We start from the raw sequence: 24,284 nt of genomic DNA, 5'->3' as shown, positions 1-24,284 counted from the left end.
TTTGAATCACGCGTTGCATCGTGTTTTAGGATTAAAGGAAATGTGCATAAATGTCCTGGCAGCACTTGTTCTGTTTTTCTACGGATTTATTTCTTTCAGTGTTGATATTATGTGAGCGCTGCCATTTCTGAGTAATGCTAATGTTGATTAAAATCAGTCAGTCAGCAATATATCATACATCCTTACCAACACCTGTTTCAGACTAGCTAAAAAAATAATGTGGCATCGTCCTTCTCAATATTCATAATGTGTCAAACTGAAAAGCCTCAATTTGCGCTCCACGAAGAGACATTTTACACAAACTAAAACACCACCATGATGCTAGAGTGGTTGCTAGGGCGTTGCTAGATGGTTGCTAAGATGTTCTTGGTTGCTAGGGTGTTGTTAAAGAGTCTAGATGTGGCTCAAGTCCTTTAATGTGCATCTGTGGCAGTTCTTCACCTAATTTTTTTTAGTTGCACGATCCTGTGCATGAAATCAGATGCATTCTGTTTATATTGAAACAACGTCACGTGACATTAGAGAAAGTCTCCATAATAAACCAGTGGATAATTGTTGTGTTTAATGCTTTTGCATAATCTCAGCTCAATTATTATCTGGAGCCAACACAAAGGTGAATCTGCCTCAGCATCCATCTTTCACACAGTGTTTCTGTTATGAGTTCTTCATCTTACTGACCTTGTGCATTATTATTATTATCATTAAAGGACACAGATTGCACTAATGCATATTGAAGAATGCACTATTGAGGGGGATTATGTAACTAGATTTAGATGTGTTGTTGTTGAACATGGCTGGTGATTTTCACCATTGCAGCATATGATCCTCCATCACGCCTCAATAACATTTAAAGGTTATCATCATCACAGTGACCTTTACATATCATTGAGGCATGACTGAGCTGGAATATGAGATTAATGCTATCATATGCTTTATTATTGTTCATTATTGAGCATTTAATCTGATCTATACTAAATGAATGACTTACTTCCCCACGAAGTTCTCGAGCACGGAGCTTTTACCGGCGCTCTGTCCGCCCACCACCGCGATCTGCGGCAGGTCCAGGTTCGCGTTCTGTCCGATGGCGGAGAACGCATCCTGCATTCGGTTGACCAGAGGAATCAGATCCTCCATCCCCCGGTTCCCCATGGCGACTGACCGGCACCTGCTCGAGCTCTCCCCGGATAAACAGCGATCCCGCTTTCAGGACGTCTTATTTCGGCATTGATTTATTCTGAAGCTTCTACCTGTCTCTCTTTCTCTCTCTGTCTGTTTCTATGTGCGTCTGTCTCTGTCCGCAGTCCTTCTGAGATGATGAGCTGCTTTTCTCAGAGCGCGCGCGCACGGGCACGCGCTGCAGCGTCGCGTTCTCTCACTAGTCGGCGCGCTTGTCAAAGTTACAGTAATTTCATGTCATTCCAATCCTGTGGTAGGTCGAATTGTTCTTTAAAAAACAAATATCAGGAACAAAAGGATTAGCCTTAAATGTTAATACCCCAGTACACAATGGCCGAACACAAAAATAAACGAATGAATAAGGTAAAAATAGAAAAGCAAGTATTTTTAACACATGCACCCAATAAATAAAAAAGGAACACATAAAATCAACCAATTTAGTTTATACAGTAAACAGGTAAAATAAAATAAACAAAATGTGCAAAATATACAATAAATAATACAAAATGCATTTAAGATTTCTGAAATGTGCAAAGCAGAATGTCACTCATTATAACACTTCTAAAAATGCAAATGCAACCTTTCAACATTCTTGAAAAAATGAGAAAAAATAAGTACACTCTAAAAAATAGCTAAAAAAACTAAACAAATTTACACAGTAAAATACCGTTTTCCATTGAAATAGTAATATACCGTAAAAACCATTCATCCTGGGAAATATTATTTGTCGTTTTCGAGAAAGTAATGCGAAAATGTCAAATATTACCCAGAATGCATTGTTTTTACAATATATTACAATGCATTCAGGGTAATATTATTTGACGTTTTCGAGAAAGTAACGTGAAAACGACAAATATTACCCAGAATGCATTGTTTTTACAATATATTACTTCTGAATATTACAATGCATTCTGGGTAATATTATTTGTCGTTTTCGTGAAAGTAATGCGGGAAAAAAATATTACCCAGAATGCATTGTTTTTACAATAAATTACAATGCATTCTGGGTAATATTATTTGTCGTTTTCGAGAAAGTAACGCGAAAAAAAAACAAATTCGAGATTGTTTTTAAATAAATTACAATGTTCTGGGTAATATTATTTGTCCTTTCGAGAAAGTAACCTATAGGCCTCTTTTCTTAAAATGACAAATATTACCCAGAATGCATTGTTTTTACAATAAATTACAATGCATTCTGGGTAATATTATTTGTCGCTTTCGAGAAAGTAATGCGGAAAAAAAATATTACCCAGAATGCATTGTTTTACAATATATTACAATGCATTCTGGGTAATATTATTTGTCGCTTTTGAGAAAGTAACGTGAAAACGACAAATATTACCCAGAATGCATTGTTTTTACAATATATTACTTCTGAATATTACAATGCATTCTGGGTAATATTATTTGTCGTTTTCGAGAAAGTAACGCGAAAAAAAACAAATATTACCCAGAATGCATTGTTTTTACAATAAATTACAATGCATTCCGGGTGATATTATTTGTCGCTTTCGAGAAAGTAACCTATAGGCCTCTTTTCTTAAAATGACAAACATTACCCAGAATGCATTGTTTTTATGGTATATCATTGTTTCAATGGAAAAATGGTATTTTACTGTGTAAATTTGTTTCGTTTTATTTTTTGAGTGTAAAGAGATAATAAAAAGTTCAAAGTTATAATCTATAATTTAACATTAGAACATTAAACATTATTGTTTTAAATATAAATCAAATCCTGATGGAATATTTATATTATACACACACATATATATATATATATATATATATATATATATATATATATATATATATATATATATATATATATATATAAATCATTTTAGGGGACTGCAAAGTTCACATAAATACACGACTTGCTGACGTCTGTATGTGCGGGTGATTCACTGTCATGCGCTGCACGCTTCTCCTCCAGTCCTGCAGGGGTCGCTGTATGACGCGCTGCCGTCACTGCCGCTCTGATACCGGTGAGAGTGTGTTAGCACGGCGCTAATGTGACAGAGGAAGTTTCAACAGGCTGTCGCTCGTTTCTCCTCTATTAAATTCCTAATCCCGGCAGCAAAGTTGGTGAGTAGCTTTTATTCTGCAGATAAACGGACACCAAGGTTCAAAATATCAATATTGTGTGAGAGGTTTGTGGGTGTGCGCTGATGTTGTCGTGTTTCTGACAGCTAGCGCTTTAGCAGATAGCACACAGATAAAGATTATGGCTGTGTCCTAAACCCTGGTGAGTTACCTATCTAGATAGCATCTTGAGGTATAATTGCAATGATTTGATTCACAAAAATGCTGCTGCGTGCGCTAGGGTTGCTCTAGATGCTGCTGTCTATGTAGGGAACGAGGGTTTGAGACACTGCCAGTCAGTCGAGCTGTTGTTGTTTTGTGTTGATTGTTTGTGAAGCTCATTCGCTTTTCAGTCTTGTAGAAGCCAAAGATCCCTAAATATGACCATCGTCGTGTGAGGAACATTTAAAAGGCATCTATCTTTATAAACACTCAAATTATACAACGAAAAATGATTAATAAAAATCCAAAATTCGCCTCTATTAAGTTATATTATATTTTTTCTACTCACTATCGTAATATACTGTTAAATTTAAAACTAATTTATATTCATTTTAATTTATTTGATCTATTTAATATATTACATTATTATTAATAATATTTTTTAAATTTTAATCACCACTGTATTTTAGGGATTAATCGCGATTAATCATTTGCAAAATAAAAGTCTGTGTTTACGTAATAAATGTGTGTGTTCTATGTATAATAATTATGTATATATAAATACACAGACATATATAAACTTAAGAAATATATGCATGTTTAAATAAATATATATTTTATATTACATAAATATAAATATTTTATATATAAATCTAAATTTTTTCTTAATATATAGATGTATGTGTCTGTATTTATTTATATATATATATATATATATATATATATATATATATATATATATATATATACATAATTATACACAGAACACACACATATTATGTAAACACAGACTTTTATTTTGCAAACGATTAATCACGATTAATAGTTGCACATCCCTACTGTATTCATTTATTTTAATCTAATTTAATCTGTTTAATTGATTAATAACTGGCCATTTTTAATCTTATTTTTATTTAATTATTTTAATCTAATTTAATCTATTTAATAGATTTTTTTTATTTTAATCACATTTATTCACTTATTTATTTTAATCTTTTTTTGTACTTTTTATTTTAATCTTATAATATATTTATTTATTAATTTTTTTTCTCTGAACTTCTCCACAGACTCAATATGCAATATGAGATGTTCAGATCATATCATGTAATATTACAGCTCAAATCATAATTGCAATTGCCAAAATAATAATTTTATCTAGGGAAAATAGGAATGAGGGTCTGCTGAAGAGGGTTGTATGGAGTAACTCATCTCTTGTTTTCCCCAGGCTGACGCGGTGTGGTGAATCTCCGAGCGAACCGTATCGACGACCAGACGTCAGGAGGATGTTCAACCCTCATCAGCACCAGCAGCAGCAGCAGTTTCAGCAGCATCTGCGTCAGCTACAGCAGCTGTTTCAGCAGCAGACGCCACCGCCGCCTCCTCCGCCACCGCCACCGCCGCAGCCTCAGCCCACCCATCACATCACACACCACCATCAGGCCGCACGGTGAGAGTTTTAGCATGATTGCTTTCTTGACACTTTTCATGAATGCATGTAGGGCTGGGTAAAAAATATTGATTTCTCGATTTTAATTGATTCTCATTTTTATGAACCGATATTGATTCTTAAATCCCAAGAATCGATTAGTCTAGTCTGTTTCCAGTTGATGAATGAGCAGAATATGTAGCTCATCCCATCCAATAAATCGCAATAATCTTTGTTACTTTTGATATGAAGCAAAGTCTCAGATTTCAAATGACGTCCATCTTATTATGAGATTCAAAAAATAAATAGCCGTTTTGGCGCTGTTTAATGTGGCGTGACAGATCGCTTTAGCGCCTCAGTTAAAGAGAAGCATGTGATCATCCTCTCCTCCGCTTTAATACCAGTTACAGCGAAATAAACATGCATGAACATCTGAAGGTATGTTAAAATATACAGTACAACTTACTGAAATCCGTATCATGTGTCGTGTAATCGCTCAATCAGTGTTTCAACCTCGGAAAGACGTCAATAAAACAGCTTGTGAACAATGTCACGTGACGTCACATTTACCTCAGAAAAACATATTCAGTGACCATAAACTTATTAGTCAGCTAGAAAAGTGAACTCTAGAGAGCAGCATTCTGATAAATATAGCTATGCACCGTTATATATTTATTAATATTCTTCAATATTTAATGCATGTTTGAATAAATCAGCCGTGATTTAAATGTTTATATTAAAAAAAAACGAATTGGAGTAGAAATATGATTATATAATTCTAAACTTTGAGTGTAATTTAAGTGTTTGTGTATAAATAAGTTAATTTGACCTTCAATATTATTATAGTAGCACCAGCTGACTCTCATGTGTAGTTTACAGCATTAGTTGATTTTTTCCTCTAGAAAATTTGCCATGTACTGAAACTGAAATACTACATCCAAAACAATAGATATCGAATCGCATCGAAATTGTAATTGAATCGAATCGTGAAAATTGTGTCGATCAAAATTGCTATAATTTAGAAATAAAAGGCATTTTTCCTACCCTGATTTTAGCCTCTGATTTGAGCGCTCTGTTTTAAGGGGCGTGTCTCTGTGAGACTTCAGTGTAAACGCCCACTGCTGTGATTGGATAAAATCTTTGCGTATGAAGTAGCTAAGTTTAACTCTCGTTTTTACTATTACAGCTCTCAAGGTTAACTAATCGTGAAAAGCATTACATATAGATCTATATAGATGCATATAGTGGCATGAAAGGTTGCAGTGATGATCATTGTAGTCGATCACAGACATGTTGTTGAGTGCATGAAAACAGTGATCTTGTCAATTTCTGCACACTAACAAATGCTTTCATCATAACTAAAAGTGCAAACGCGATATAACTAAGAGATTTGTTGAATAAAGTGGGAGTTTTGGCCCGAGTACAGAACTCAGACACTGATAAACTAAAGTGCTGTTTGATTGACAGCTCCAGCGAATGTAAAGGGAGCGTTCTATATATAATTTAATCACCGTTTAAATAACAGATTATTTTCATCCTACTAAGAGAAACAAGGTGAATTTGAGCGTTTAGTCACTGTTTTGATTTACTGACACACAGACAAAGATCATCTGACTGTACATGAATCATTAATATCAGATCAGGCATTAGAATGAACACAGTTACTGACATGTTGTTGCATTACTGTCGAGTCCATATCGTAAAAGTCTGCGCCGAAATGCGATTGATTTACCAAAGAATCCACAGTGAAATGTACCGAATACATAATAAATAAAGCTCAACTGAGACATTCACATTGTTGAAAATAAATATCCATATTCCTAACATCATTTGCGTCCTGTATCGCTCTTCTCTCCTCCTCATCTCACTAACACACCAGTGGGCGGGGCTAACGATGCAATGATGAAGTAGGCGTTGATTTCTTCTGCGGAGGTGGAGTTTCACCTGTCTATAGACACATTCCAGGATCAGTCGTTCTCTGGGTCTGGTGTCAATAAAAGCTTTTATTGGACGAACAGAAAGTTTTCAGTTCTGAAACTGACAGGATATTCTTATAGTATGATGACCTCTTATATATTGAAAGCTTAATTCATGAACCCTTTTAAAAAAGATGCAAAAGCATCACAGAATAATCCCATGTGATGCGTGTCGTATATTCCAAGTGTTCTGGGGGTTTATGATAGGGTTTGCTGAAAAAATAAACTGAAATTTAATGCATTATTTAACAAAATGGTCTTCTGTGCTTGACTGCACGTTCATGAGACTCTATTAGCACCGCAGTTCACTCCGACTCGCTTAACATTTGTGATTTTTTTGTTTTTTTTTTGAAATAATTTAATTTTTATAATTTTTTATAATACTCAGTTTTGTACATTAGTGTTTTATGGTACGTCTTATGTTGTGAAATTAATGTCTAGTGTGACCTAAGAAAAATGCATGAGTTTATGTCTTGTGTTTGTGTTGTCATTAAACAGGCCTATGGCCGGTTCCTGCTCCAGCACCTCCATCTGCCCGCATGGTCAACCTCTGCTCAGCCACTCAGACCATCATCGCACCCAATCCCATGCTGCAAGGGGCTCTGCTCATGCAACAGATGCAGGGTAAACCGAGGCACATGTTTTGTCATGTCATCCTAATATAGCAAGCACTATATTAAGGTGCGTGTAGTCACTTAAAACCCGCAGAGACCGGCGTTCCTCCTAAACTGCACGCATTCACGGACGTGGACTTCTGCACTGACAGGGAAGAAAATTGAGAATGAAAGTGAAGCTGTGAGAAATGTGTGTAAATTACTGGAGATTTCAAGTTCATAGCCGCACATATGGAAGCTCACGGACGCTATACACGATTTATCTTTTTCTTTTCGCATAATATTCCTTTGATTACTTATTTTTAATTATAATGATGAAGTTTTACTCTAAAATAAAGCCTCTTTTTAAGATTATTATTAAGACCACATTATTTTCATGACAGTTGAAAAACATTTTCCCTAAAATTCTCATTTCTGTAAGGCATTCGGACATTTTACTTTTAAATTTAATATTTAAATTTACTTTTAACGCTATTCATTTTTTCAATAAGGAAACTGATTTTGAATGATTGAACTTATAAACCTGTAAAGACAGACCTATTGTGAGCTACGAGGTTGTTAATCGAGAGTATTTGCTTCTGTTGAAGACGTCAGCCTACATTATAACGCTTAACTGCAGAATTCCTGGTGGAAAAACTACATTACCCATGATGCTGTACAGAAATTCCACCAATCAGAGTGTCGAAAAAAGCTAAACACACCAAGATTTTTGTAATAATCTTAAAATATATTGTTTTTTATATATAATCGACAATTGTAAATGGGTAGTATTATATTTCTCCATCGTTTTTAATTCTGTTATGCTGTTCGCAATGCTTCATGGGATTGTAGTTCTTTCCCCTAACTAAAGTTGTTAAGGTCACATTATTGTACTTTTGTCTAATTTTTTTTTTCAAGCCCTCATTATTTCAGCTTATTTTTTACATAACAGCATTTAACTGCAGAATTCCTGGTGAAAAACTACATTACCCATGATGCTGTACAGAAATTCCACCAATCAGAGTGTCTAAAAAGGCTAAACACACCAAGATTTTTGTAATAATATTAAAATATATATTTTTTTATATATAATCGACAATTGTAAATGGGTAGTATATTTCTCCATCATTTTTATTTCTATTATGCTGTTCGCAATGCTTCATGGGATTGTAGTTCTTTCACCTCACTAAAGCTGTTAAGGTCACATTATTTATTTATTTTTTTTTGTCTAATTTTTTGTTTCAAGCCCTCATTATTTAATCTTACTTTTTACATAACAGCATTTAACTGCAGAATTCCTGGTGAAAAACTACATTACCCATGATGCTGTACAGAAATTCCACCAATCAGAGTGTCAGAAAAAGCTAAACACAACAATTTTTTTTGTAATAATCTTAAAATATATAGTTTTTTATATATATAATCGACAATTGTAAATGGGTAGTATTATATTTCTCCATTGTTTTTAATTCTGTTATGCTGTTCGCAATGCTTCATGGGATTGTAGTTCTTTCCCCTCACTAAAGCTGTTAAGGTCACATTATTGTACTTTTGTCTAATTTTTTGTTTCAAGCCCTCATTATTTCAGCTTATTTTTTACATAACAGCAGTTAACTGCAGAATTCCTGGTGAAAAACTACATTACCCATGATGCTGTACAGAAATTCCACCAATCAGAGTGTCGAAAAAAGCTAAACACCAAGATTTTTGTAATAATCTTAAAAAAAATTTTTTTCTACATATAATACTACTCATTTACAAATGTTGAATATATTTCTCCATCATTTTTAATTCTATTATGCTGTTCGCAATGCTTCATGGGATTGTAGTTCTTTCCACTCACTAAAGCTGTTAAGGTCACAGTATTTTTAATTTTTTTTTTGTCTAATTTTTAGTTTCAAGCCATCATTATTTCATCTTATTTTTAAAATAACAGCATTTGACTGCAAAATTCCTGGTGGAAAAAATACATTACCCATGATGCTGTACAGAAATTCTACCAATCAGTGTCGAAAAAAGATAAACACACCATTTTTTTTGTAATAATCTTAAAATATATTGTTTTTTATATATAATCGACAATTGTAAATGGGTAGTATTATATTTCTCCATCGTTTTTAATTCTGTTATGCTGTTCGCAATGCTTCATGGGATTGTAGTTCTTTCCCCTCACTAAAGCTGTTAAGGTCACATTATTGTACTTTTGTCTAATTTTTTTTTCAAGCCCTCATTATTTCATCTTATTTTTTACATAACAGCATTTAACTGCAGAATTCCTGGTGAAAAACTACATTACCCATGATGCTGTACAGAAATTCCACCAATCAGAGTCGAAAAAAGCTAAACACACCAAGATTTTTGTAATAATCTTAAAATATATATTTTTTTCTACATATAATACTACTCATTTACAAATGTTGAATATATTTCTCCATCATTTTTAATTCTATTATGCTGTTCGCAATGCTTCATGGGATTGTAGTTCTTTCCCCTTGTTAGGGACCCTTGTTACCAGATATGTTGAATAAAGACCCGGAGTCAAAGTTTAAAAAAAATAATAAATTAAAGAAAAATTTAATGAAGAATAGTTTGTAGTTTCATCAGCAGAAGCCAGCTTCATGTCTCACAAGGAGTTCGTAGGCCGCTCTGCGTACATTCACATTTCCACAACAATTATACTCTAACAGAATCAACTAACTACGTCATTACTTCAGGTTGAATGATTCTGATTGGCTAAGAAAAATAGACAAGATTAGAAATTTTCCACACATGGACAGATAGTAAGAAGCATATCTCCCTTCGTCGCGGTGATGACGAGGGGGACCCTGGATTTAGGTACCGTATGTCCTTTTGGGGTCATGATGTGGCTTCTGCTGGTCTCAAGCAGAATGCCAGTTGTCCAGTACAAAGGGACCTGCACAAAACTCTTAGCACACATACACAGATACACATGATTCACAGCTTCTTCAAGGCTGAAGTTGATCTGAGCTCTGCTCTGAGCAGCAAACTTTCCCCAAAACATACTGATAACATGTTCTTTTCTCTTAGTGAGAGGTACAGAGGAAAATAGACGCTTTAACATACATTGAAGAAGTCATTCAAATATTTTAACAGAAATATAAATGTTGATTAATAACTTAAAAGATATATATTGAAGCGGCAGTGGATTCCAGAATCCACCCCTTCACCCTCACTAAAGCTGTTAAGGTCACAGTATTTTTATTTATTTTTTGTCTAATTTTTAGTTTCAAGCCATCATTATTTCAGCTTATTTTTAAAATAACAGCATTTGACTGCAAAATTCCTGGTGAAAAACTACATTACCCATGATACTGTACAGAAATTCCACCAATCAGAGTGTCGAAAAAAGCTAAACACACCAATTTTTTTGTAATAATCTTAAAATATATTGTTTTTTATATATATAGTCGACAATTGTAAATGGGTAGTATTATATTTCTCCATCGTTTTTAATTCTATTATGCTGTTCGCAATGCTTCATGGGATTGTAGTTCTTTCCACTCACTAAAGCTGTTAAGGTCACAGTATTTTTAATTTTTTTTTTTGTCTAATTTTTAGTTTCAAGCCATCATTATTTCATCTTATTTTTAAAATAACAGCATTTGACTGCAAAATTCCTGGTGAAAAACTACATTACCCATGATGCTGTACAGAAATTCTACCAATCAGAGTGTTGAAAAAAGCTAAACACACCATTTTTTTGTAATAATCTTAAAATATATTGTTTTTTATATATAATCGACAATTGTAAATGGGTAGTATTATATTTCTCCATCGTTTTTAATTCTGTTATGCTGTTCGCAATGCTTCATGGGATTGTAGTTCTTTCCCCTCACTAAAGCTGTTAAGGTCACATTATTGTACTTTTGTCTAATTTTTAGTTTCAAGCCCTCATTATTTCAGCTTATTTTTTACATAACAGCATTTAACTGCAGAATTCCTGGTGAAAAACTACATTACCCATGATGCTGTACAGAAATTCCACCAATCAGAGAGTCGAAAAAAGCTAAACACACCAAGATTTTTGTAATAATCTTAAAATATATATATTTTTTTTTACATATAATACTACTCATTTACAAATGTTGAATATATTTCTCCATCATTTTTAATTCTATTATGCTGTTCGCAATGCTTCATGGGATTGTAGTTCTTTCCACTCACTAAAGCTGTTAAGGTCACAGTATTTTTATTTTTTTTTTGGGCTAATTTTTAGTTTCAAGCCATCATTATTTCATCTTATTTTTTACATAACAGCATTTAACTGCAAAATTCCTGGTGAAAAACTACATTACCCATGATGCTGTACAGAAATTCCACCAATCAGAGTGTCGAAAAAAACTAAACACACCAAAATGTTTGTAATAATCTTAAAATATATTGTTTGTCTACATGTATTCGACATTTGTAAATGAGTAGTATTATATTTCTCCATCGTTTTTAATTCTATTATGCTGTTCGCAATGCTTCATGGGATTGTAGTTCTTTTGTTCTTTTGTGTTTTCAAAAACATTTTTGCTTCAAATCAAAGTTTGTAGTGTTGTGATTCTCCTCGTAGCTGGTTGGTTTAGTTCATGGCTTATAACTCTTTAACAAAGACTTTTTTTAAAATCCCTATGGGAAAAATGAATATAAAAAATACTTCTGGATCCAGCGCCGCTAAAAAAGGGAGCGGGTACTAATGCACTCTATTATTCTCTGTAGTGATTCTCATTACTCTAATACAATAAAAGACATACGTGTGAATTCAGGTTGATTGGGACACTTTTCCCAATCATAACAAATCAATTAATCCTAATTTTTGTCATATGTTTCATGAGTTCCACTCATTTCATCCCGTGATGTTTGTTTGTCCTGTCTGTGTCCTGGTGTTGTTCATGTGGCGTGTTTATTTCTCTCCTGTCTGAAGCAGGTGGTATGCGTGGCTTTGCTATGGGTGGGCAGCAGTTTCCTCAGTTCTTCACTCCCGGATCCAGAGCGTCTCTCCTGGGGCCCGTTCCAATGGGAGTGGCCATCAAAACTCCACACATGGGATTCCCGCGACATTTCACTCCACACGCGCGCTACTTCAGCAATGTAAGTGTGTTAGTGCTGCACGATGATGATTAATTGTGTGACTGAACTGACATACATAAATTTCATAACAGATAAATTATGTATTTGTTAAATCATGCTATATTTGGTAAATCTGTCACTGTCTGAACATACACAGGAGTTTCAGGCACGTCAGCCAGAAAGGAAGAGGGAAATTGAGCAGAAATCAGCGGGGAGCGGCGACAGCCAATCAGAAGCCAGCAGCAGCAGTAGCAGAGGTATTTTTGGAGGTCAAATATATTGTTACCAGCTCTCTTAACTGTTACATTTTTTGTTCATTTTTGACCAAAGAGGACCAGAGGTGTTAAACTTTCTATTCATCAAGTCCTGAAAAATAAAACATGACGATTTCCTTTAAAAATATGAACATTTGTATTAGAATCAGTCTGTGATTTGTGCTTTGATTTGAACAGCAGATGAAGCCGCCGCTGTGGCCGATCCGGGATGTCAGGAGTCTTCAGAGCAGCCCGATGAACCGGCGGCCAAAAAACACAAAACTGACGAGTCAGTGAAGTCATAAAATCAAACTTTAGTTTACAAATACATTTCTTGTCTTATTGAGACAAGTGCACCAAAGTTTGACGTCTTAATCCTTCATCACGAGTATAAGATCACACAGGTTGATCTGAATCGTTGTTGCATTTAAACAACCAAGTGATTTTATCATGTGGTTTCTGTTGTGGTCCAGGTCAGAAGAGCCTGTGGAGACAGAATCAGCTCAAAACACTGAATACAAGAGCCCGGATCCTGGAGGTAGGGAGGATGTCACCTGTAACTGATCATCATAACTGTTTTGAGGGGCATTCTGGGTTTTATGTTTATCATCAGCATTTTCTCCTGTCCCATGTTGTGCTTTTGAGGTGGAAATACTTTTCTAGAAGGATAAACTTCTGATTATGTGTGTGAGATCCTCATGCTGTGGATGTTGTTTCAGACTGCACACTGCAGGAGGGAGGCAGCGTGGACGGGCCGCTCGCTGCTGAAGCCGATGAACAGAGTCAAGTGGCCAAGGTTCGTCCCATCATCTCTGTGTGATCCTGTGTGCTTTCCATAGAGATAATTATAATAAAGCTGTGTCTCTATGTGGATATAAATGTTTGGTGTTAAACATCTTTATTACAGCTCCTAATAGTTAAAGTTAGTCATTTGAATTATTGTTATTATTTTATTTTAACCTTGTAAGGGCAATTTTTTTTTTTTGTCAAATTCTTACATGAAATCAAATGTAGTTGGAATTATTAAGACAATTTAGGGTTGTTAGTGGTCAAATGAAAACAAATCCGTCTTTGAACTGCAGAATTGGCACAAAAACTGCATCTGCAGTGGCATTTAATGCAGCTCAGAGATGGCAAATGCATTTACTGTGCAGTAACAAATGAATAAATAATGCAAGAAGATTAATATTTTAAATATAAAATTTTGACATGAGTATTGAAATATAAATCAATAAAAAATTATTATATAATATTTGGGATATCAGGGCTCAACGCTAAGGATTTTAAAATTTTTACTTGCCAAAATGTTTTACTTGCGCCAAATGTTCACTTGCCCCACAACAAAAAATTAATAAAGTAAAAGAAAAGAAAATTGGCCTATAAAATAAACCTAGTTATTGTTTTTGTGGTTTTTGATACCTTAATAAATAGGGTTATGACACCAAAAGCTACTAGATTAACTCACTTAAATTTTAAATATTGTTAGATGAAACAGTAAGTAATAAAATAGGAACAAATAAGCAAATTATGAGTAATAGCAAAAATAAATAAAACAGAACAAACATATAAATGAAATAAACTCTGCTTTTCAAGTTTTTCAAGTAGGTTTAAACAGGAGATTTTCAGGTACAGAAATTGTAATCTAATGTATAGCTATATAACTATAGATTAAACTTTATTAAAGTATATCAGTCCAAAAGCAGTTATAGATGCGTAAATAATGATGTTAAATACTGTTTAAATAATTATTTTAAAAATGAAAAGACACTTTAAACGTGAAATTAAACCTGTCACTAGGTGGCAGCGAATCACTGTTAATGAGCGAGTCATTGAGATTCAACCGATTCATTCAAACGGCTGATTCATTCAGGAAGTGTTGCTCAGAGACGCAAAACAATGATGTGGACTTTAGAACTATTTTCGTAGGCGAAATAGAGCGAAACAGGCGATTTTGTGTCTGAAATGTAAGTCACTTGATATTAGGTTCTTGTTTATTTAACTGTATGCTGAATAAAATCAATATCACATTTGTAATCATGCTGATATTGGAGAAAAGCGGCGCTCTTTGTTTAATATTTGTTAACTATATTAATTTAAATAAATATGAAAGATATTCAGGGTAATTTTTTTCCCCTTCTCTTGAATTCTGGGGGCATTCTAAAGGCATTTTAATAGACTAAATCACGCAGTGAAAGCGTACACTCGAAAAAATGTGCTATATATGCATGTGTTCATAATTTCTTTGTATGACAGTATGGATGAAAATTATGCTCCCACAATTTGGCATGTTTCATTGGGTAATCATCACAAATAAAACACTTGAGTCCAAGCACAACTACACAATATGCATATAAAATTAATAATATTTGAATAAAGAGTGAAAATGTCAATTATCCTATTTGTTAAAAATGGCCGATTCATTCAGAAACATCACTGTCTTTATGAATGAGTCATTGAATTATTCACTCAATCGATTCGTTCAAAAAAGCAGATTCAGTTAGTAACGAAACAGATGTGTGTAGTCATATCTAGGAAAGAAGCACTCATATCTTCTACAGATGATATAAAAATGTCTTTTTGTTTGTTTTTTCTTCAGCAGGTCGATCATACAGAAGCTCCAGATAAAGACACGGAGCAGCAGATCAGTGACAGTCCAGACGATGCCACAATCTCCGATTCAGTCCCTGAGATCAAGGAGACCAGCGGTCACGAGGAGGTCAAAGATGGAGGACCAGAGACCTCCAGCAAGTTCTTCTGCTATATTTGCAACATCACTTGCCATAACCAGCAAGTATGTATAATGAAGATTAATTCATGACAATATCAAAAAATCAGCTCATTCTTCCAATAAGAACAACATAAGAGAACCAAGATTTGAATTATTTTCTCCAGTTTTGAGTAAATAGACGTGCAGATCACCACTGAAGGTGTTTACATACCCAAAATCTGGATGATGGAAGATATCTGTGTGTGTCAGATGGTTATTCCTTTTACAATTTATGACCTTTTGCTGCTAAAAAAAACCTGAAAGTGTTGACATGACCTCACACTTTGGGAAAATAATTGGTGTAAGACTTTATTTATTCATGTTGCTTTTGATAATGCAGTTAATGACTTTTTTCCTCAGTATTTGTGTCTTGTTTTGCAGTAACATATCGAAACATTCTTAAGTCAAGATACCTTTACTTGAATTGAGATATTAAGTCTTGTTTTCTGAAATTTTTTTTAATGTTATCAAATAATATCTGCTATTTGTGATCATAAAAATTATTTTGTTTTCCTTTTGAATTGTTTATTTTTCTGACGCCACTGATAGATATTTTTCTTCTTTTAATTATAAACTCACTTAATTTTGATGTATTTCAATTTTTAAATGAGATTTAAAGTCACAACGTTCCTCATTTAAATAATTCATACGCAGAATAAAGGGGCGGGGCCTGGTTGAGTTAGTTAGTAGTGTGTTGAAACTGGCGGTTACGTTAAGGGGCGGAACATTTCCCAAACACCAATCACAACACACTGCTCCAGCCGACCAATCAGAGCACATTGTGCTTTTCAGAGGGAGGGGCTTCATAGAGACAGGAACTATAACATTCAAGCATGAAAACCTGTTCTAGTAGAGCCCAAACTCAAATAATAAGACTTTGAAAAAGGGCATCAGTCATTTTGCTTCTCAAGTAAATATATCTTGATTTAAGAATGTTTAGATATCTCGATTATTATTATGCAGAGTGATGGAAAGTTGAAATCTTGTGTGTGCAGAATTTCCAGAGCCATATGAACGGACTGACGCACCAGCAGAAGATGATGGAGATCCAGCACATGAGTAACGCGTGTCTCGTCACGCTGCTGCCGCGAGTCCAGGAGTCCCTGCAAGGAGCTCGCAAAGACGGGTGAGAGTTTCTGATGCCAGCGCACGTGTTGACAGTGGTATCTGTACCTTAGAGAACAAATAAACCGCCTCAGAGGACTGATAAAGGTGTAACATCATGCCTGACTTGAGCTGAAATCAATGAACACAAATAGACGGCATGTTGAATGTGTGTTTCTTAATGGATCAGTTGAAATATACATTAAATCTGTCATATATGGGCAGATGAGGCTGATCTCTATATCAAACGGGACACTGAGCGAAGTGCGTTTGTGCTTGTGACGAACACGGGTGACATTTTCATGTGCAGATTCATAAACGTCAGTAAAGAAGGCAGCACATTATTGGGTTGCAGAAGAAGCTACATGTTGACAACAATATAATGAAGTAGGTTGATGGTTGAAAACATCAGAAACACAGAAACAATCTCTGTGACAAGACATCTGTGCTGTGCATTGAGAATAATGGCGGTAAAAATAATACTAAATAACGTAAACGGGAGTGAAGAGGTTTGCTTGTGCCATGTGAACATCTTACTCTGATTATTGGAGCACATGTAAATGTAGTCAGTGATGCGGCGATTAATTTTCACAGCTCTAAACCTGTTATCTCTGTTTTTATGCTTCATGTTGCCTGACCTGTCTGTGACCCTCCAGTGAGAAGAGACCAGGCCTGCAGAGATGGTGCTCCACCTGCCAGACTCACTTCACCAGCAACGTCATGGACCATCGCAGAACCAGAGAGCACAAGGTGAACCAGCAGACCTCATGCACTCAGCTGTTTTAGTTGATTATAGATTTATTAATGTTTCGAATTGAACTTTTATATTTTGTTTAATTTTAGTTTCATTTTTAGTAATTTCATTATGTGCTTTTTGTCATTTTATTACTTGTTTTTTTTTTTATATATATATATATATATATATATATATATATATATATATATATATATATATATATATATATATATATATATATATATATATATATATATATATATATATATAATATATAATTAGAAATTAGAAGTGTGTGTGTATATATATATATATATATATATATATATATATATATATATATATATATAATATTAATTTATTTATTTTATTTATTTTAAGTTTTGATTTTTTTATTTATTTCCAGTTAATACTTTTAGTGCTTCAACTTAAGCTTATTTCAGTTTATTGCCAAGGCAACACTTCTAATTTTCTCTTAGCTTTAGGTTTTTCAGCTAATATTTATATTTTATTTTATTTTTATATTTTTAGTTTTCATGTTATTTTTTTGTCATTTCATTATGTGCTTTTGTTATTTTATTTTTTATTTTTTTATTACTATTTAGGTTTAATTTATTTTTAGTTTCAGTTATTCAGTTTTATTTATTTCCAATTAATAATTTTAGTGCTTAATTTTAGTTTAGGTTTTTCAACTAATATTTATATTTTATTTTTATTTTTATTTTTAGTTTCTTAATTTTTTAGTTTTAATTTTTAGTCAATTTGTCATGTGCTTTTGCCATTTTATTACTTTTTTTAATAAATAATTTTTAAATATTGCTATTTAGGTTTAATTTATTTTTTATTTGTTTAGTTTTCATTTTTATTTATTTCCAGCACAATTTTAGTACTTAAACTCAAACTTATTTCAGTTTATTGCTAAGGCAACATTTCTAATTTTGTTTATTTTAAAATTTTCAATTAATATTTGTTACATTTTATTTATATATTTTTAGTTTTCAACTAATATTTATTTTATTTTTTGTATTTTTTTAATCATTTCATTATATCCTTTTATCGTTTATTAGTTTTTCTTCCTTTAAATATTGCTATTTAGGTTTAATTTATTTTTATTTCAGTTTAGTTTTAGTTTATTTATTTCCAGTTAATATTTTTAGCTCTTCGGTTTATTGCCAAGGCAACATTTCTAATTTTTATTTAGTTTATATTTATATTTTATTTGAGCTTCATTTCAGTTAACAGAAATGTTTTTAATAGTTTTAGGCCTGGTTTCACAGACAGGTCTTAGATTAAGCCGGGATTAGGATTACATACATTTAAGTATCTTTTATAAACATGCCTTAGAAAAAACATTACTAGTGTGCATCTTGATATACTAGTGTGCATTTGCTTTCAGTTAAAACAACTCAAACATGCATTTTAGTCTGGGACTAGATTTAAGTCTTGTCTGTGAAACCAGGGATTCGTTTTTGTCAACAATAACATCCCTTCATGCAGTCACTCGACTAGTGACCATTTCTGTTTGCATGCATTTAGCCGTAACCTGATGTAAATAAATCCTCCTGTGTGTGTGTGTGTGTGTGTGTGTGTGTGTGCGCGCAGCGCTGCAGTCACTCGTCCAGCACCAGCTGTACCGTCTGTAAGATGCACTTCAGGACAGCCAGAGAGTTTGTGGAGCACATGCAGTCGACGGAGCACAAGCAGCGGGTCGAGCAGGTGATGATCAGATACGCTTCTAATGAGGCTTATTTGTATCAGTACGGTGAAGCGAAACTGAACTTTCACTCTTCAAAAGTGTTGGGGAGGAATGTAAATAATAGAAATGACCAGACTATAAATACGAGATGTGGAATTGGTCACAAAAGAATTTTAAATTTGACTTACTCTTGTGTTGTCATGAATATGATGAAACTAACTCTGTTGAACCTGCAACATTTCTTTAATCTGCAGCTGTGGAAGGAGTCGGGTAAAGGCGGCGCGGATCAGCTGAACGCCGCCATGTTACTGGGTGAAGAGGACGGTGATTGCAGTGATGACGAGAGGGAGGAAGAGGAAAACGGGAAGGTAAGCTACTACTCATAAGCCATGTTTGAGGTCGATGGATGATGGGTAAACGTAATCTGCCTGTGTTAATTACAACAAGGACCAGCCGTTGACTTCAACACTTCCTGTGGAGTTTTTTTCTGTGATCAGCTGACTAATTAAATGTGACGTGTCTTTCAGGAGGGTCTGGCTGCGCAGATGGAGGTCACACTAGAAGATCTGACTGAAGACGAGGAGTTTGACTCAGACACAGTGTATGGTGGGTAATAATTAGCCACTGAAATATAAAATGTTACACAATATACAAACACGATACAGTGTTCTTAAAGGGGTCATGACATGAGAAATCAATTTTCCTTGATTGTTTGACATATTAGAGGTCTTTGAACCATTAAAACATCCTTAAAGTTTTAAATTTCTCAATATAAACTAAGCATTTCTTTAATCAAGCTCCAAAACTGGCTCATTTGGATATAGCGGGATCTGTGATGTCGGGCAAATACATTTGCATATGTCCGCCTCCAGAGTAAGACATCGACCATTATCACACAATAGGCCCCGCCTACTGATGTTCAGTCACTTGACGGCTGATATTTGCCTCCACTGATTATAATGCCTTCAGTTCGCTTTTGACGCGACGCTCACATCCACTTTATTTGTTAGTTGTTTACTTGCCAAACTGGCATTAAACAAAAATATCTGAAATTACAGGCAACAACTGCATTTTAATCATGATCCAATATAAATATATGTATTTACATTTGTAATGGCAATGATTTTAGGGGTTAAATTGTCTCCTCCTTTCAGTGTTGTCTTTTTATTCAGAACTCTAATGTTGACGACATCTTTAATTTTAATATGTGGCATTATAAATATCATGTTGTGTCCCAGGCTCTAGTTTTGTGGTGCCTGTCGCTGGGTTTCTCTGTCGACTCTGCAATCAGTTCTATCACTTTGAGTCCTCGGCTCGACACACGCACTGCAAGACGCCCAAACACTTCGAGAACCTGAAGGTATGATTTGTGAATAGTGTTTCATGTTGATAATAATAATACTTTATTCTGTTATATCATTTATTTTAACTCTTGTGCGGTCTTCGTTTGGGAAGTACACTCAGGGTCTTTGGGGTCTCCACAGACACCAGGCAACAAAATGTAATTTTGTAACAAAATAATTGTTTTGTTTTTTTTAAACAAATGTAATTTTACTGTTTATTAATGTTTTTACTTCATATTTGTACAGTTTTTGGAGGATTTATCATATCTTTTGAATTTTTATAAATAAATTAAAAAATAGGTTTTTATGCAAAAACAGCTTTTTATGTAAAATTCACTTTATAAAAGACCCACATTTGTAACTTTCATTCATGGGGATAACATGGATAATTTGACATGGTTTAGTGTGAGATTTTTGCCCATCTTTTGGAAAATGTAGTTTTAAAAGTAAAAAATGATCACTTTATCCAGTAGATGGCAGCAGAGCTCCACTATTTGCTGTTTGACTGACTGAAAGACTCTTTTCACAAGTGTTTTTCAGTTAGATTCATATCTAAATATTATGAAATCACAATTATGACAATAAAAGCTACTTTTTGTTAAAGTTTAGTGTTTTTTGTAATGAAAAAATTCAGTTTTTCAATATTGTTACATTATGATGAGAACCCGCTTAGAAAATGGACAAAATTCATCCTCAAAATCAACTTTTTTGAAATGTCAAAAAATGTTAAACTTTGACAAAAAGTATTTTTTGTTGTAATTGTGATTTCATAATATTTAGATATGAATCCAGCTGAAAACACTTGTGAAAAGAGTCTTTCAGTCAGTCAAACAGCAAATAGTGGAGCTCTGCTGCCATCTACTGGATAAAGTGATAATTTTTCACTTTTAAAACTGCATTTTCCAAAAGATGGGCAAAAATCTCACACTAAACCATGTCAAATTATCCATGTTATCCCCATGAATGAAAGTTAGAAATGTGGGTCTTTTATAAAGTGAATTTTACATAAAAAGCTGTTTTGTATAAAAACCTATTTAAAAAAATATTTATTTATTTATATAAATTTAAAAGATATGATAAATCCTCCAAAAACTGCACAAATATGAAGTAAAAACATTAATAAACAGAGTAAAATTACATTTGTTTTTTAAAAAACAAGTATTTTGTTAAAAAATTACATTTTGTTGCCTGGGGTCTCTGGAGACCCCAAAGACTCTGAGTGTGACTTTTTTTCTACACTAACATAAAAACAAGATATGACTCCAATTTTCTTTATTTGTAGATCTTTAAAGTGTTAACCACTGTACAAAGTTTCATGTCATTTGGACAAAGAACTTTTTTTTTATTATTTTAGCAAATGTCGTTTGAGGTCTAAAAAGACCCTATAAGGGTTAAAGTGCTTTAGAAACGCATCAGTATTTTTGTTAGTCATGTTCCACTTGCAGCCGTCGTTTATCATGTTTATTTGTCGTCATTCAGCGTTATAAAGCCTTAAGGAAGCATGAAGACTCTGGTTCAACCTCAGGAGATCCAGCAGACCACATCAGTCCAGATGAAACCTCCGAGGGAGGATCTCCGTTTACCTCATCCGTGTCTCTCACCCCCAAACCAGCCCTCCAAACCTCACCGTCCAGCAGCAGTACCTCACTTCCCACCATCAGCATCAGCAGACTGAGCAGCAGCTCCATCGTCCAGAACACCAGCAGCAGCGGACAGGACGACGACCTTGGGAGTGTGACGCTCCCACAGGAAGAGGCCGTCGCGGGAGAGCCGGAGGAAGAGGACGCTCCCGAGGGGAAGGGCGTCCGGGGCCGAGGCAGGACTCCTGCTAAGAGACGAGGAAGAGGAGGAAGACGACGCTGAGGGCTGATGTCTATCCTGAGAGACCGAGAACTTTATCAGGCCCAGAGGACCGTAGTGAAACCACCCCGCCGTAGACAGTATGTGTCTTTCCTGCAGTTCAGAAGGGTTTGTGCCACAATTACAAGCCTCTAACCCTGTTTGTACAGTAGCTGTTTTCATTGAGCGCAAGAACCTCAAGACGCCATTACTGAACGATTCGTGCTTCGGCTGAAGGGTGAATCTCACCGACCCATGATCATGTCCAGGTCATTTCTCAGACCAAAACAAATATACACACACTACCGGTCAAAAGTTTGGAAACATTACTATTTTTAATGTTTTTGAACAAAGTCTCTTACGCTCATTAAGGCTGCATTTATTTAATAATAAATACAATAATATTGTGAAATATTATTACAATTTAAAATTATGGTTTTCTATTTGAATATACTTTAAAATATAATTTATTTCTGAATTTTCAGCATCATTTCTTCAGTCTTCAGAGTCACATGATCCTTCAGAAATCATTTATTATCAATGTTGGAAACAGTTGTGCTGCGTAATATTATTTTATAATGTGATACTTTTTTAGGATTCATTGATGAATAAAAAGTTTAAAAATATCAGCATTTATTTAAATAGAAATCTTTTGTAAAATATATACACTACCGTTCAAAAGTTTGGGTCAGTAATTTTTTTTTTTTTTTTTTTTGAAAGAAATTAATATTTTTATTCAGCACGGATGTGTTAAATTGATCAAAAGTGATAGTAAAAGATTTATATTTTTAGAAAAGATTTATATTTTGAATAAATGCTGTTCTTTTTAACCTTTTATTCATCAATGAATCCTGAAAAAAGTATCACAGGTTCCCAAAAAAATATTAAGCAGCACAACTGTTTCCAACGTTGATAATAAATCATCATATTAGAATGATTTCTGAAGGATCATGTGACACTGAAGACTGGAGTAATGATGCTGAAAATTCAGCTTTGATCACAGGAATAAATTATATTTTTAAGTATATTAAAATAGAAAACCATAATTTTAAATTGTAATAATATTTCACAATATTATTGTTTTTTTTTTGTATTTGTTATGAAATAAATGCAACCTTAATGAGCATAAGAGACTTCAAAAACATTAAAAATAGTAATTTTCCAAACTTTTGACTGATAGTGTGTATATATATATATATATATATATATATATATATATATATATATGTATGTATGTATGTATGTATGTATGTATGTCAACATTTGAAGTGGATCAAAAAAGTTCATCAAAGTTGTCCTAAAACCTTCTTCTTTTTGATCCACTCCAAATGTTGACTACCACACACACACACACACACACACACACACACACCTTTTTAGGACCATTAGGATTGAATTATCATCTAGTTTTCATGATAATTGCACACGCACCCTCACCAATTCTCAATACTTTAATGTGAAATGTTAATCTCATTACCATAATGCAAAAATTTCATTATTGCAAAACTTGTTTTACTGAATATAATGTATGCCGATTTAATTTTAATATTAAAAAAGTAATAATGTCATCCAGACAGATTGAATTAACTGCAGTAAATGAAACTGCTGCATCATGCAAGCAGCGTCACAACGCAAAACATCTTAACAGTTCTTCGGTTTGGTTTTGGATCATGATCTGAACATGTTCGTCCTGAGATTCACCCTCGCCGATGGAGCGGCACGTCTGCGTTGACGTAGAATGTAGCAGCACTGAAACGTGAAAAACATGATTGTAGTTCTGAAATCAGTGTCACACGAGGCTGTAAAAAGAAGGGAGACGAACCTTATTTAGGGAGGTCACACACACTAGTTCTAGAGCCGGATGAATTTATGACAGACACAAACGCTGATGTTATTTTCTTCTAAACATCTTCAAATGGAGTTCTGCCTTAAGTGCAAACGCTCGGATGGAGCAGTGTTTAAAAAGCATCGCAAAACCAGCGATGATCGTGTTTTCAGCTGCTAGACTTAAATGTGCTGCGCTGTGATTGGCTCACACTTTCAGATAGCATCTC

The 24,284-nt window shown here is 34.0% G+C and overlaps 2 protein-coding genes across 2 annotated transcripts in view; one reads left to right on the top strand and one right to left on the bottom strand.

Annotated features, from left to right (window-relative positions):
- The window catches only part of dnm1a (dynamin 1a), an 89,638-nt gene extending 88,266 nt beyond the window's left edge, over nucleotides 1–1,372 (bottom strand). The window contains 1 exon segment of the mRNA XM_048186730.1: nucleotides 989–1,372. Coding sequence (XP_048042687.1) covers nucleotides 989–1,149 — 161 coding nt within the window. The 5' untranslated portion in view covers nucleotides 1,150–1,372.
- Nucleotides 1,148–22,626, top strand: ciz1a (cdkn1a interacting zinc finger protein 1a). The gene is given in 17 exon segments (XM_048186515.1): nucleotides 1,148–1,221; nucleotides 4,646–4,867; nucleotides 7,321–7,330; nucleotides 7,332–7,446; nucleotides 12,349–12,512; nucleotides 12,649–12,748; nucleotides 12,944–13,034; nucleotides 13,219–13,283; nucleotides 13,465–13,541; nucleotides 15,342–15,536; nucleotides 16,508–16,638; nucleotides 17,273–17,366; nucleotides 18,955–19,068; nucleotides 19,303–19,416; nucleotides 19,576–19,654; nucleotides 20,287–20,408; nucleotides 21,871–22,626. Coding segments are annotated over 17 exon segments (2,151 nt in total). The 3' UTR covers nucleotides 22,255–22,626.
- Nucleotides 22,627–24,284: the final 1,658 nt, after the last annotated feature.

Source organism: Megalobrama amblycephala, linkage group LG4, assembly GCF_018812025.1.
Source record: "Megalobrama amblycephala isolate DHTTF-2021 linkage group LG4, ASM1881202v1, whole genome shotgun sequence".
Classification (NCBI taxonomy): domain Eukaryota; kingdom Metazoa; phylum Chordata; class Actinopteri; order Cypriniformes; family Xenocyprididae; genus Megalobrama; species Megalobrama amblycephala.
This window is presented reverse-complemented; position numbering and strand designations above follow the sequence as displayed.